The sequence below is a fragment of the Dasypus novemcinctus genome, chromosome 23 (genome assembly GCF_030445035.2).
Source record: "Dasypus novemcinctus isolate mDasNov1 chromosome 23, mDasNov1.1.hap2, whole genome shotgun sequence".
NCBI lineage: Eukaryota > Metazoa > Chordata > Mammalia > Cingulata > Dasypodidae > Dasypus > Dasypus novemcinctus.
Window position 1 is genome coordinate 10,376,866 of NC_080695.1, and position 14,117 is coordinate 10,390,982.

At 42.5% G+C, this 14,117-nt stretch overlaps 1 protein-coding gene across 1 annotated transcript in view; it reads right to left on the reverse strand.

Moving 5' to 3' along the window:
• The window catches only part of LOC101443605 (cytochrome P450 3A12-like), a 91,044-nt gene that overhangs the window by 5,055 nt on the left and 71,872 nt on the right, over positions 1–14,117 (reverse strand). Inside the window, 3 exon segments of the mRNA XM_012523475.1 lie at positions 1,651–1,811; positions 4,377–4,443; positions 5,444–5,571. Of these exon segments, the coding sequence (XP_012378929.1) occupies positions 1,651–1,811; positions 4,377–4,443; positions 5,444–5,571 (356 nt within the window).

Sequence of the window (14,117 nt, forward strand, 5' to 3'; positions counted from 1 at the left end):
AAATAATACAAACCCACAAAGAAAATTCCAGCAAATGCCCACAAGCCACAGGGACCCAGATCCTTTAATTTTCAACATCTTGCCACATGTGCAGAATCATTCTATCTTCTCTCTCTCTCTCTCAATATATTTATGCACACATACCATATATTATTGTCATCTACCTTTCCACTCTCTACCTATCATTGATGTATTTTTGATTCTTCACCACCAACTCTGACTCTCCGAAAGTTACTTCATTTCTAACTCAGTATCCTCAGGTGTTACTTCAAGGTGATAATGCTTGACCTCTAAGATACCCCCTGCTCATTCACTGTCCATGCATCTCCATCTCCAGCCACATGCTTGTGATCACCTCTGCAATACGGCTATGAACAGAGGTGCTGTGTGGTCAGTCCTGCACTAAGCACTGAAAAGCCAGTGGACAGCACTCTTGCCCTTATTCCCAAGTCAGGTGACCACAAAGATCATGGATTTCAGCCAGGGCAGTGGGGAGCTGGCAGAGCCATGCAGTCTGGATCCCTGAGGAACTGGGTCCAGCCAAGACTCCCCACCTCATGCTCCACAAGGGTGAGGGAGAAATGAACTTTGTTTTGGGAAACCATTGAGTTTGGGGATCATTTGATTCCAGATTTGAACCCTATGTGAATAATACAGAGTTTTTGATGATTGATTCTGTACATGAACACAGTGCACTTAGAGCAGGATCTGACTTGAAAAGGAAGACGTCACAGACTGTTTGACTCTTGCAGTTGCAGCTGCTTCTGGAAATATTCTCACAAAACAGGAGGACACAACCCTTTGTCAGTCCATTCCTCTTATTGCAAACAAAAGTGTCCTCGTATAGGCTGAACAGAGAGAAAAAATTCTCTGACGTACGCAGCACCTTAAATTATCTTAGGCTCATATGGAGGTACCAATGACCATGCACGGCCATGAGGCTTGTCCACAGCCCACTCCAGGACTCAGGCACATCCTCTACTTGCACCCTATACTCTCTCCACTGTCCCAGGCTACCCCAGCTCTGTCAGGTTTCCCCAGGCCTGGAGATGGCACTGGGGACGCCCAAGCCCCAGCCCTCCCTGGGTCCACCCTCTACTGTCTGACTATGTGGAGAACTCCACTTCTGAACTGGGCCTTGGCTGCTGACTTTGCACCAGTAGAATGTCTGGGAGAATGGTGCTAATGGATGCCAATCCAAAGGGGCTTGCTGCTCCCTCCCTCTGCCTATGAGAAGGGGAGCCCAGGCTCATCTGATGGGGTCTCAGAGACCCCAGGGCTCCTGAACCAGCATCAGCCCAGCTGAGGCCAGCTCAGAGCAGCCCCAGGCAGCCCAGAGCAAGTCCAGCCCAGAACAGCAGAGCGAATCTTCTCAGACACAAGAGCAGTGAGGGCTTCAGATACCCAGCGGCTTTGTGGTTTCCTTTTCTTGGCTCTATTGTTGTGACAGGTCACTGAGATGCCATGGCCAGCACTGTTTTTCAAATTCTTATAATTCTGCAGATAGAGTGGCACAGGCTGATTTTTTCCCCTTTGTCTTTCTCTCTTTAGCTTTTCCCTAAATAGTACAGGTGAAAGAAAAAGCCCTTAGGCTTTTTGTGAAAGTTCTCCTAGTATGTGGTGAGGAGGCTCCAGGTATTACCCTCTCACCTTATTGGGCAAGGCTGCATCAATCTCCTCCTGCAGTTTCTTCTGGACATCAGGGTTCATGGACAATTCATACATAAGGAAGGAGAGAGCACTGCTAGTGGTCTCATAGCCACCAAAAATAAAGATAATCAATTGAGCTACAAGTTCCAAATCAGTCAGACCTACAAGGAGAGGAAAGACAATTTAGGTACAGTAGGTCAATGTGAAAACATCATAGTTTGAATGAAGGAAAATGAAAATGAAATAACCAAATTCCTAGGAAAATGTGGAAAAGCATTTCTGTCATCCTGGGATTTGTATCTTACTAAGCCTGGAAAGGGCAAAAGAGTTTCCATTCAGTTTTCTGAGGTCTATGCAAATCTTGGCCTTCTACTCCTGGATACACCACCTTCTCTCCCAAAGCAGGTGATGGGTTTCACATGACAGTGTTTCAATCAACTGTGCAGAGTATCCTAAAAGTAACTGTAAGTCATATAAGGGAGCATTCTCAGCTCAGAAAAATTTTTAAATGTTCTAGTTTAAATAGAGTTTGAACAATTTTGAGGCTTTGTCATCAGGAAATCTTGAAGGCTTCTTCATCCACACCTGCTTGATGGAACTGAAGGGAGCAACACTGGGCTGCAGGTGGACCCTGCCTGCTCAGAGCATCATCTTGGGACCAGAAGCATCAGTACCATCTGAGAGCTTATGAGAAATGCAGAGCCCCACACCACTGTCTGGAACTATGGAGGCAAAACCTGCATTTTAGCCAGATCTCCAGGGGCTCTGTGTGCAGTCTAGCTGGGGAAGCATGGCTCATACCTTTGACAAGCATCAGGTACTAAAAGACCTGGGCACAAGTCCTCAAAATAGATGCTCGCAGATTTTAAAGAAAATACAGAAACAGATGAAACACCAGAGGAGTGGTGGTGGGCACTACACTAATCACTGGCATGTGACTAGCAGAAGGAAGCACATGTCAGTAGGACAGTGGCCACCATGACACACAGAATCATGGGGCCCAATTCTAAGAGGGAATGATCTATGCTGGCTCCACCCTGGCTACCATGACATTCTCCTCAGTATAACCCTGCCCTTGCTCTACCTTATGCTCCCAAACAGACCTTGAGCTATTCGCTGGTTCCCTCCTGGATTTCCTCCCCAGAGAAGCTAAAGGTGAGCAGGCTGTGGTCTGTGGGATCAGGGATGGATTAGGGCTTTTAGACTCCAGGACACCTGAAACGAACATGATGCCTCCCCAGCTAGGTAATTCATAAATAATAACAGCAGAAATGATTGTGAGTAAGGCCTACAAGGTTCTGATTTCCTAATGGTGACTTCTGTGGGACAGTTCAGCATAAATTACATGATCAAATTCACCCCCCACAGTTACAGGATTCTTTTTTTTTTTTTTTAAAGATTTATTTATTTATTTAATCCCCCCCCCCCCCCCCCCCGGTTGTCTGTTCTTGGTGTCTATTTGCTGCGTCTTGTTTCTTTATCCGCTTCTGTTGTCGTCAGCAGCACGGGAAGTGTGGGCGGCGCCATTCCTGGGCAGGCTGCTCTTGCTTTTCACGCTGGGCGGCTCTCCTCACGGGCGCACTCCTTGCGCGTGGGGCTCCCCCACGCGGGGGACACCCTTGCGTGGCACGGCACTCCTTGCGCGCATCAGCACTGCGCATGGCCAGCTCCACACGGGTCAAGGAGGCCCGGGGTTTGAACCGCGGACCTCCCATATGGTAGACGGACGCCCTAACCACTGGGCCAAAGTCCGTTTCCCTTATGGCCCTAAATTGGAATTGGAGTAGATACTTAAGGTGTGGAGATGTGCTGTACATCCAATAGCTGGTAGCTTCATTTAGATAGCTATCTAAATTATAATCTATTTATTAAAATTAAATAACATGAAAAATATAAGTTTCACTAGCCTCATTTCAAGTGCCCAATAGTCACATGTGTTTAGTGGTTATGGTATTTTAGGGCACATAGAATATTTCCTTCATCCGGAAAGTTCTGTAGGATCATGCTGCTGCTGATCAAGATGAGAGATGGGTGGGTGGGAAGTTAGGTAAGTTGGTAGGTAGGTAGGTAGATAGGTATGATAGATAAATAGATCTATTGATAACTATATAGATGAAAAATAGATATATTTGAGATAGATGCACAGAGGATTATATAGATGGTTGATATATAGATAGATGATAAATACATAGAAACATAGATTATATAAAGATAGATATAAAGATATAAATGTTTAGATAGCCTTAAAGGCTCCCTCTCCCACATTATGAATTAATTACCCAGTGAAAAGTAAAACTGGGCAGTGGGTTAATGAGTGAGCACAGCCTAAAACAAGGACTCCAAGTTAACATCAGCAATCCTGGGATAAGGTGCCTTCTGATGTTATGTCCTGATGCAGATTTCCAGGCAGGGATTCTCACTTGAGGAGTCTGAGCAGTGCCTGGGATCAGCATTTGAAACAATCACCTCAGGATGTCTGATGAAGGTGACCCACAAACCACAGACTGTCTTCTGTGTGCCAAATTCTTGCTTTATGTCTGTCAGACTTAGAACAAGTTTAGGCCTCCAAGCTTCTGGAAAGTGCCTCTGGCTACCATTTAAAATATCTGAACATGCCTGTCTCTGCCTTTGGCAGAAATTGTCATCTCCCTGGAAAACTTCCTGCATATTTTCAAAACCATCCCCAATGTCTGGGCTTTGCAGCCCCCAAGACACTCCTTAGTTACCTTTGTGGGACTCTGTTTTCTTGCAATTCTGGGAGTCAATCATCAGCTGAAGAAGATCCACTCGGTGCTGGAAACAGAGGAAAATGCCATGAAAGAAAGGCACTTATGGACTCAGAGGAAACCCTTTCCTGAGCATCTGGCCTCTCAAAGGCCAGGGTCTGACTGGTACTACCTGGGTCTCAATGAACCCAAACATCCTCTGCCAATGTCAGAGTGAGTATAGTTCCCAGGCAAATGCAGCTCCTGTACCCCACTGCTTTTAGGCCTTTTCCCTCCATGGTCCTTGGTCTCAGGCTTTTCGACACAACTTCCTGACCTAAGATTTGCTGTTCTATCACCTGTCATCACTGCCTGCTCAGGAAGAAGTCCCTGACCTCACACAGTTTTGTTCTCCTGCCTCAATTTCACCCCTTTCACCTTATTCTTAACTGATGGCCACAGAGATTCATCCCTTGACGTTGTCAGCCCATTGGCTGCTCTTGTGTGAGCATCTCCAAATGCCCCACAAGCCCAGGGCTCTATACTGCTCTAAGTGGTCCTGGGGCTCAGCCCTGCCCCCCAAATGCACACCTCCTCCTGCTGCCTCCAGGTGAGCCACTGCAGCCTCAGTGCACACAGAGGACCCTGCCCACACCAGGCATGGGAAGGCTCCAATTTAAAGTGGACTCTCCTCCACCAGGCAACCTGAATACGTCATCCACTAGAAGATGTTTCAAATAAGAGGTTTGGAATTGAAGTGATTTTTTGCCAGTACAGATTTGGACAAATACAATGCCAGTAACATAACTTTAAATAGCAAGTTTTATCCTTTGACGATACATTGAGGGGAGGAAATGCACATTATGCCCATTATGAAATCTTAGAATTGTTTCTGTGACTCATTCTCTTAGTTCCAACTGCAAACTCCACCTTCTGCATTTCCCCCAAAATGTGGGAACTGTTCTGCTCCAAACCTAGGATTCTTTGTCCATCTTTTATAAAAGCACAATGAAGTATAGAAATCATAGGTTTACAGCTCAAGAAATTTTTTTAAATGTAAAACTCATGTAACTTACACCAGGTTTTACCTTTTGATTATCTTTGAGGTAACTTTCGTTCATCTTTTCAATGGATTTTTTGAGAAAATTAATAGCATCCTTTGGAAGCAGAGTGACATTTATTGCTTCCAAAAATGGAGTAAAGAATGGAAAGAGCACTACAGGGAAAAGGGAAAAAAAAAGGAAATTAAAGTGAAAATGTGTACTTTTCCTGGATGAATTATAATCCACTATACCATTGAGAGAAGTCAAAGATGGCTGGATCTCAAACAAGCCTTTCCCTCAGGGGCACTTGAGGCTCCAAAGTCATGGCTGAGCAAGGGTAAGTGCACACATAGGACCCTACCATGAGGGAGACCAATTGTCCCTTTCTCATCTCTGGTTACCAAAGGGTCACAATTACATTCCCTGACTTCTTAGCCTTCTATCCACACACTAGAATGTCCTTGGATAAACCAGCAGAGAGTCTGCTGCTCAAGGGAATCATGATATTCATGAAATAGTAGCCAGCATTGAAATAATTCTTTGAAATTCATAACAAAGAAAATTGGGATTTCACAAATGTATGGAAATTCACTTAAATAACCCTGGTTTAACCAAAGAAATCCAAAGGGAGTTAGAAATTACTTGGAGATGAGTGAAAATGTAGACATAACATATCAAAATTTATGGAGTGCAGCTAAACCAGTGACAGAAAGTAAATAGTTATATTGTAAAAGGAGGAAAGTCACAAATAAGTAAACTAACCTTCTAACTCAAGGCACTGAAAACTGAAGACCAGACCAAACTTACAGCAAGCAGAATGAGGGAAATAATAAAGATTAGTGTGAAAATTAATGGTGTTGAAAATAGAAAAACAATAGAGAAAATAAATGAAACCAATAGCTGTTCTGTGAAAGGATTGTTAAAATTGGCAAAACTTCATCTAGACTGACCCCACAAAAAAGAGGGAAGTTCAAATTTTTACCATCATTGAAAGAGGAACTATTGACATAAGAGATACAAAAAGGATTATAATGGAATAGTATGAACAATAACTTGCAAATATTCTTTTATCTAAAGATAAATTAGAGAATGAAATAAAATGAACAAATTCCTAGGATGACTAAAAATACAGAAACTGAATCAAAGAGAAAGAGGGAGTGAATGTGACTCAAGCAGTTGAATGCCAGCCTCCCACATGTCAGGTCCCAGGTTTGATTCCTGGTACCTCCTAAAAGAAAAAACAAACAGACCTTGAGCAAAAAATAAATAAGTTGATTAGACAGTGAGCACAAACAATAATTGCAACCAATCAGCGAAAACACCAATGAGCAAACAGATGAGGGACCCATCTCGCAAGCTGAGGGGAGAAACAGACAATCTGAATAAACTGAAAACCAGTGAAGAGATTCAATTATTAATTAAAAATTTACCCACAAAATAGCACAAACCCAGATGGCCTTAATGGTGAATTCTATCAAATATTTAAAGAAGAATAAATGCCAATTCTTCACAAGCTCTTTCATAAATTGAAAGAGGACAGAACATATTCCAACTCATTCTATGATCCAGTATTACCTGGATCCCAGAACCAGACAATGATATCATGAGAAAAGAGAGCTACAGACTATTATCTCTTATGAATATGAATACAAAAGTCTTCAACAAAATACTGGCACACTGAATCCTGCAACATATAATATGATTACAACCATAGCCAGGTAGGTTTCTCCCTGGAAAGCAAGGGCCTTAGTATCCAAAAATGTTATACACCACGTCAAATGAACAAAAACTACATGTTCAACTCAAGAGATGCAGAAAAAAACATTTGACAAAATCCAACAGTCTCATGATTAAAAATAAAACAACCAAGAATAGAAGGGAATTTCTTCAAACCGATATAGAAAGACTATGAAAAATCCATACCTAACATCACACCTAATGGTAAAAGAAGGAATAGTTTCCATTAAGATCAGGAAGAAGACAAGGAAGTCTACTGTCACCACTTGTAGCTCACATTGTACTGGAGGTACCAGTAGTGAAATTATGCAGAAAGAAAGAGCAAAAGAGAGAAAGAAAGAGGGAAAGGGAGGAAAGGAGGGAAAGAGGGACAAAGGAAGACAGGGAGAGAGGGAGGGAGCCAAGAAATCTTGGAAAAGAATAGCAAATTGAAGATTTATACTGCCTAATTCCAAACTTTCCACAAAGCTATAAGGATCAATGCTAGGTAGTAGGGGTATAAAGATACACATATAGATTAATCGAATAGGATCAGACTCAGAAATAAACCTCAGTTTCAATTGGTTTTCAACAGCTATTACCAAGGCTATTCAATGCGGGAGAAACAATAGACTTCTCAACAAATGCTACTGGGACCGCTGGGTAGCCACATTCAAAATGATTAATTTGGACACTTAATCCACACCATATGTAAATACTTAACTCAAAATGGATCAATGTAAGAGCTAAAACTATAAAACACTTGGAAGAAAATAAAAGAGTAAACCTTTATTATCCATGATTGGCAGTGGATTTGTAGAAAAGAGACCAAACTCAAGACAGACAAAAGGAAAATTGCATAAACTGGACATCTTCAAAATTAAAACATTTTTTACTTCAAGGAATACTATCAAAAGAGTGAAAAGGCAACCTATAGAGTGTTAGAAAAATTTTGCAAACCATATATATGAAATATGTTGAGTGTAAGAAGCCAGTTGCAAAAATCCATATAATAAAATGATTCCATTATATGAAATGTCCAAAAGAGCAAAATCTATAGAGACAGAGGGTAGATTAGAACTTTCATAGGGATAAGTGTGAAATGAGGGTTTAGAACTTTCATAGGGGCAGAAAAGGCGGTAGGTAAAGGGTAAGGAAGTTCTGCCTGAGCGGATGAGAATGTTCTAAAATTGTGATGACAGTGGCACATGGCTTTGAATACACTAAAAACCATAGATTTTACACTATAAGTGGGTGAATTCCATGGTATGTGAATTATATGTTAATAAAGTTGTTATTAAATAAGAGAAAGAAGCAGTGGTACACATACTTATTAAGAACACGAATGGGTCCAAGAAATCAAATTTTAGGAGCTTGTTGGCGTTGCACAAAGGGATCCTGTGGGTTGTTGAGGGAATCGTGATCATGTCCATGCTGTAAGCCCTGAAGACACTGAGTAGAGAAGGAGAGACAGGGAAACCTAAAATCAGCATCATTTGCCATCCTTCCCTAGCACCTTCAACAAGAAGTGCCTGCAAATTCAAACTCCTGGGCAAGACAGTGCACATCTGGAAGCTTCTGGAGGACATCACCCTCCCTTCCTCCTGCAGTTTTCCCCAGCTGCCTGGATGCTGCGGACCCTACCCAGGGCTGGAGATGGATGCACTTCTGGGTCAAGGAGCTCAGTCATTGAAGGAAACGGGTCGCAATCAGATGACATTCACTAGTGTGTATGGAGTGTGACTAACAGAGGACATGCAAGCAGTGTGCAGGGCAGAACCACGGATGGAAAAATTCACTCTGCTCGGGGTCAAGAAAGATGGCATTAACTTGGGGTGGTTCCTCCTCAGCACATTCCAGAACCACCACACCTTGTTTTGATGTGCCAGGAACGTTGTCCCACCATCCCTACACTAATCCCTAAGGTCCTTACAAATCCCCTCTTCCCCAACCCTGTGATCTGAATTTTCTTGAGGACAGAATCATTTCCATAAAATGTCAGTTCTAAGAATGTTCTTGGCTAAAAAATCACTCCAAAATTCTGGGGCACCCCACAGGCAAGTGACCACCTATCCTGCCTTTGCCCAGAACAGTCCCAGTTTAGACAATAAATGAAATGGTCACTCTACCCATTCTCTTTTAGACTGAAGGAAGGAGAAGTGGAGAGAATGTTTAACATTTAGCATTTTCCTTGGGTCTCAGTTGTTTGGAGTTCCACATTGACTTTTCCTGTTCCCCACTGCCTGTCGACATGCAGCAATGCCTTCCCCGCCTCCCAGGCTGTACCATGCATGTTTTTTTTTTGTTTGTTTGTTCGTTTGTTTTTATCAAGTTCAGTTTATTAAACACAGCAGTCTTGATATCATGTACATTATTTCACATAATTCATATCTATTAATTCAAGGTCTGCAGTATCCAACTCAGCCTGCCTTTTTAACCATTCCCTTTGCTCAGATGCTCCAATATGCCTAAAAACTACCATTCATTCTGCAACTTCATGATCAGAAATTCTGTCCCTTTTTCCCAGAATATTTTGTTATTGTTAAATATGTAATCTTTTATATTTTAATGATTTAATTAAATTTAGCTAATAATACCCAGGCATGGATCAAAAGTGAGATTGCTTACAAAGGACTAGGCAGAAACAAGTTTTTGTTTTCCACCCCTTTGTCCTGGCAAACTAGTTCTTCTTTCCAGAGAAACCAAAGTGACCTCCTTTTTAAAAATATTTTCAGAAATATTTCATGCCACTAAAAGAAAATACGAGCTATTTTCTTTTTTCTTTTTTTTCCCCAAATTCTACTCAATTTATTCATTTTTTTAAAAGATATTACATTCAAAAAATATGAGGCCCCCATTCACCCCCACCGCCCCCACCCACCACTCCCCCCACAGTAACACTCTCCCCCATCATCATGTCACATCCTTTGCATCTGGTGAGTACATCTCCAGGCATCGCTGTACCCCATGTCCGGTGCTCCACACCATAGCCCACACTTTCCCATGTTCCATCCAGTGGGCCATGGGAGGACATACAATATCTGGCAATTGTCCCTGAAGCATCACCCAGGAAACTCCAAGTCCTGAGAATGCCTCCACATCTCTTCTCTTCCTCCCATTCCCTGCACCCAGCAGACACCATGGCCACTTTCTCCACACCAATGCCACATTTTCTCGATTATTAACCACAATAGTTCATGAATAGGATATCATTAAGTCCACTCTAATCCTTACTGTATTCCTCCTTCCTGTGGACCTTGGCTTGGTTGTTTCCATTCCACATCTATGTCAAGAGGGGGCTTAGATTCCACATGGATATTGGATGCAATCCTCCTGCTTTCAGTTGTAGGCACTCTAGGCTCCATGGTGTGGGGGTTGACATTCTTCAACTCCATGTTAGCTGAGTGGGGTAAGTCCAATAAATCAGAGTGTAGGAGCTGATAGTTACGTCATCAGCTGGTACTTGGTAGTGATCCCTCGATGCCAGGGAGGCTCATCCCCGGGTGTCATGTCCCACGTTGAGGGGAAGGCATTGCATTTACATGCTGAGTTTGGCTTCAAGACTGGCCACATTTGAGTAACATGGAAGCTGTCAGGAGGGAACTCTTAGGCACAGTGCTGCTCTAGGCCTTGTTCTTATTTCAGGTGTATAAGCTCATAAGCATAGTCATTAGTATCAGGGGCTCACTGTTGGACCCTCATTCCTTCCTGATCCTTACCATTGCACCTGGGGGACAGCCGATGCTTCCCTAGGGACCACGACAGAACCCCCCCCGCGGCCAGGAACCCCCCCAGCTGTTGTTTTTAATTGTTTCCACTATGAGTATATCCAAACATTTCCATGCACCCTGGACACATGCCCTGTATAACTCCCTGTCAACCATATATCGCCTGTCAATAACATCCCATACCAGTATTCCTCCACTGCCATTGTTGAACCACTCTGTGATCCAAAACTTCCTGAAAAGCGAAGCCCAATATAATGTCAGGTTCCCTTACTAGTAAAATGGAATATAGCAATGAGTTTAAAGGTTAGATATAGAATACATATTGATTTGGAAAAATTCCACATCCTATCTTTTTCTTTTCTTTTTTCCTAATTATTGAGCTTCTCTTCACAAGAGCCTTAGATCACAGTAATTCATATATACAATATACAGTACTCCCACACATCCACCATAAAACCTTTTCCCTTCCACAGTGATAATCTTTTAACTTATTCATATCATATTTACTGAAACCGAAGTACAGACTCCGAGACAATAGCTTTCAAACAAGGTGACATCTGTGCTTACATTGTGGTCCATACTTTAGGCTATACAGTTTTCTAAATTTTTTAGTTATCCTATGTTTTACATTATGGCTTACATTATTAGTCTGTCATCCCCTATATGTTTTTGGTGTAATATTACATGTTTTATATCCATCCTTGTGTACTCTTGCGAAACTCCTCTCTTGCCCCCACATTTACCTTGGTTCTGTCCATTCTACATCCATTTCCCCCTCCCCTTGGGGCCCACAGCGATAGCCAATCTCCATTTCCCGAGGAGTCACGTCCAGAGATACTTGCAACGGTGATCAGGGCCTGACTTGCTCAACTGTCCTAATGCCCTGGGAGACACCCTTTCTCTCGAGAGATACAGTTCCCTCTATTTAATGGCATTAGTCCTCCCCAGGATGTGGGTCCACCCCAACTCTCACTACATGGGTCTCTACCCAATGGTACAACCCACCCTGGCAAAATGAGCATTCAGACATTCCCCAGGAGTCCGTCCCGCATCAGACCATCCTCTCCGAGCATCCTAAACAGGTAACCCTCCTAATTATATTTTGATACGGTTTTCTCAGCATTTTACTCTCAACCAACACCTGACAATCTCCTATGTTCGTATGTTGCCCCTCCCTCCCCCCAATTTTTTGGGCAATATTACCCATCCCCCCATCCCAAGCCCCCCTCAAACCTGCAAAGCCCCACCCAAAGGCAATCCCATGCCCCCATTTTATCTCTTCTTTGTGCTCATACTTACCGCCTGCTCATCATAGATTCCACCTCTGCAGACATCAGCTCACATCCCTCCTCCACCCCCCGATTTCCTTTAAGCCTATCTTCCAGTCTCTAGCTCTCTGAGGCAGCTTGCTTATTTCATATCATTGAGGTCATGTAGTATTTGTTTCAATGCTTGGGTTGCTTCACTCAACATAAAGTTCTCAAGATTCATCCATGTTATCATGTGTGTTTGTAGTGTATTTGTTCTTATAGCCGAGTAGTATTCCATTGTATGTATTTTCCACATTTTATTGATCCACTCATCTGTTGATGGGCATTTGGGTCGATTCCAACTTTTGGCGATAGTGAACAATGCTGCTATGAACATTGGTGTGCATATATTGGTTAGTGTCCCTGCCTTCAGTTCTGCTGGGTATATACCCAGCAGTGGAATTGCTGGGTCATATGGGAAACCTATGGTTAGTTTTTTGAGAAAATGCCAAACTGTCCTCCAGAATGGTTGGATCCTTCTGTATTCCCACCAGCAGTGGATGAGTGCTCCCATTTCTTCACATCCTCTCCAGCATTTGTAGTCTTCTGTTTTCTTCATAGCTGCCAATCTTATGGGAGTAAGATGGTATCTCATTGTAGTTTTGATTTGCATTTCCCTGATAGCTAAAGATTTGGAGCATTTTTCCATGTGCTTTTTAGCCATTTGTATTTCTTCTTTGGAGAAGTGTCTGTTTAAATCTTTTTCCCATTTTTTAAATGCGTTGTTTATCTTTTTATTTTCAAGATATAGGAGTTCTTTATATATGCAAGTTATAAGTCTCTTACCAGATATATGGTTGCCAAATCTTTTGTGCAGCTGCAGACTTCAGATCTCACAAAACCAGACACAGAGTCTCATTGTACAAGTAGCTGAATTAAAATGGAAACTAAAATCTCAACCTTGCAGTATGTCTGCTGTTTAGTGAGAGCATTAGTTTGGAAAACAGTGCAATCCCAAGGAATAGAATGGAGATATATGGTTGAAGATGATGACAGTGGAGACAATGAAATCCTAAAATCTTCTCAGACTTTGCCAGATAAAATCTGTAATGGTCTGCCTTGAGGAGACCACCCAATATCTTGCTCGCACCACCTAATCTCCAGCTTGCCCCAAGGAGTTCTGACCTCCTCCATCCCCTGAAGAGGGTTCCACCCAACCTCAATCACTACTGTCCTGAGGAAACCATCACCCAACTTACACTTTGCCCTGAAGAGTCCGGCATCCAACCCCTACCTGAAAAGACTAATCCTGTCTCACCAGATGAAACTGCTCTGAGGTAACTGGCTAGCAAGATACTTCTAATGCTTCTTCTTACTCACCCCCACACCTTCCTCTCTTCTAGACCTATAACTAGACTAAATTCAAAGTAAGCCCCCAAAGGTGAAGGATAACTTGTGACCCATGAAGAAGTACAGTATACTCTAAAAGAACTGCATGAGTGTTTCAATTGATATAGGCAGAAATCAAGGGAATATGTACAGGAATGGATATTAAGGGTATGGGATAATTGTGGAAGGAATATAAATTTAGATCAGGCTGAATTTATTGATATGGACCCACTAAGCACAAATTCTGGCTTCAGTGTTGTAGCTTGAAGGGCTAGAAAGGGCCCAAACAGTTTGTTCATATGGCTGGCTGAAACATGGGCCAAAAATGGTCTACAATGCCTGAGGTTGAGATATCTGATTTACCCTGGTATACTATAGATGAGGGGATCCAAAGGCTTAGAGAGATTGAAATGTTGGAATGGATTTATCATTTAGGACCTACCCACCCACCCCAGGAATGTCCAGAGGACACACTTCTCACCAGGACTATGAGGAATAAATTTGTGAGACTAACTCAATCTTCTCTGAAGATCTCTGTTGTTGCTTTCTTCTCTAGGTCAGATATTACTGTGGAAAATGCTACCAAGGAATTAGAATCCATAAACATAGGGGGATGATCAGATCCATGGCTGACAG